At 39.2% G+C, this 2,011-nt stretch overlaps 1 protein-coding gene across 1 annotated transcript; it reads left to right on the forward strand.

The window, feature by feature from the left end:
* The first annotated feature begins 746 nt into the window (after positions 1-746).
* Positions 747-1,687, forward strand: LOC119807663 (olfactory receptor 2A1/2A42-like). Its single transcript, XM_038319755.1, is given in 2 exon segments — positions 747-1,206; positions 1,209-1,687. Coding segments are annotated over 2 exon segments (939 nt in total).
* Positions 1,688-2,011: the final 324 nt, after the last annotated feature.

The raw sequence follows: 2,011 nt of genomic DNA on the forward strand, positions 1-2,011 counted from the left end.
TGTGCTCAATTACCAAAACTGTGATAAATACTTTGCATGTATGTGTGTATGTGTCTGCATGTGTATATGTGTGAGTGGTTTAGACAAATAAAAACATAGACATATATAATTCCATATAGAAATATAATTAGATTTTATTTCTCCTACTAACTTCATGTTCACTAACACTGCAAGGGTGTGCATGTTCTAAACTTCAGCTTCTGCTCCTTAAGGCATCCAATTATCCTTGCCCATCAAAAACAGCTTCTATATTCCAGTTACAAGTTAAATACTAATAAATAACAATTTAAACTTTACAACAGCAATCTGATTTATGCCAACACAATCTGCATTCTCTATGTTTTTCTTGACACTAGTGTACTAAAATTTCCAGTATTCTCTTATGACCCAGTAACTCACTAGCAAAGTGGCACACATGAGACTCAGAAGCTCTATTTCGTGATACCTTTGTACATACAGGCGTGGTAGATCTTAATCGCAGCAGTGCCAAAGGTTCTAGGTCAGTGCCTGCTGGCATATTTCCCTTCTGAAAACTGAATAACAACAGTGAAGCTTGAGGAGATGGACTGACAACTTAACTATTTGAGAAGTAATATTTTATTAATTAATTTACTGGAATAAGTACCTAAAAGTGTATTTTAAAAGTATTCCACACCAAAAACACTGATGAAACTAAAAATTAAAACAGATGTTTTAATATGATTGCATCTCCTAGTACTTACTCTCTATCTCTCCTTCATAGAGAAATGGAAGAAAATCAGACAATGGTCACAGAGTTCATCCTGTTGGGGTTCTGTCTTGGTACGGGGATTCACCTAGTACTTTTTGGATTGTTCTCACTCTGCTACACCCTTACACTGTTGGGGAATGGAGTTATCCTTGGATTAATTTGCCTAGAACTCAGGCTGCACACTCCTATGTACTTCTTCCTTGCTAATCTGGCCTTGGTTGACATCGCCTATGCCTGTAACACAGTGCCACAGACACTAGTCAACCTATTGGATCCAGACAAGCCAATCTCCTTTGCTGGATGCATGATGCAGACTTATCTCTTCATGACATTTTCTGTCACCGAATGTCTTCTCCTCGTGGTGATGTCCCATGACCGGTATGTGGCCATCTGCCATCCCCTACACTACACTGTCATCATGAACTGGAAAGTGTGTGCTATCCTGGCTGCTGGTTGCTGGATATTTAGCTTTCTCCTGGCTTGGTCCATTTTGTCCTCATCCTGAGGTTGCCCTTCTGTGGACCTCATGAAATCAATCACTTCTTCTGTGAAACTCTGTCTGTCCTTAAGCTGGCCTGTGCTGATACAACACTAAACAAAATCATTATTTTTACTGCTTCTGTATTCATTTTAGTGGGGCCACTATGCTTTGTACTGGTTTCCTACACACAAATTCTGATGGCCATTCTGAGGATCCAGTCAAAGGGGGGCTCAAGAAAGGCTTTCTCCACCTGCTCCTCCCACCTCTGTGTGGTCGGGCTCTACTTTGGCAGTGCCATCATCATGTACTTGACCCCCAAGTCCCAGCACCCCAAGACAGAACAAAAGATTCCTTTCCTGTTTTACAGTTTTTTCAGCCCCATGCTGAACCCGCTGATCTACAGTCTGAGGAACACTGAGGTCAAGGGTGCTCTCAGGAGGGCACTGGGTAAAGAAACACATTCCCAGCTGATGTGATGTTTGACCCACAAGCTGCAGTAGTTTGCTCCAATATTAGTCTCCAATTGTTAACTAAATACAGAAACACCCACAATGTCTTCTTTTCTGTGACTAATGATAAGAACACATCCTCCTTCTTAATTGCATTTTGATGCAAGGTTTTATCAGACATGATTAATTTCCAACTGAATTGATGTGGAATTATATAATGTTATTATATAAAATTCATCATTGTTGTGGTGGTAGTAGTATAATGATAATAATAATAGTAATTATTTATTATTATTATTATTAATTTTCCAGGTCCAAAAAGTTACATGTCATCAAATCTTGAAAGTAGTT

This window comes from Arvicola amphibius, chromosome 2 (genome assembly GCF_903992535.2).
Source record: "Arvicola amphibius chromosome 2, mArvAmp1.2, whole genome shotgun sequence".
Taxonomy (NCBI): domain Eukaryota; kingdom Metazoa; phylum Chordata; class Mammalia; order Rodentia; family Cricetidae; genus Arvicola; species Arvicola amphibius.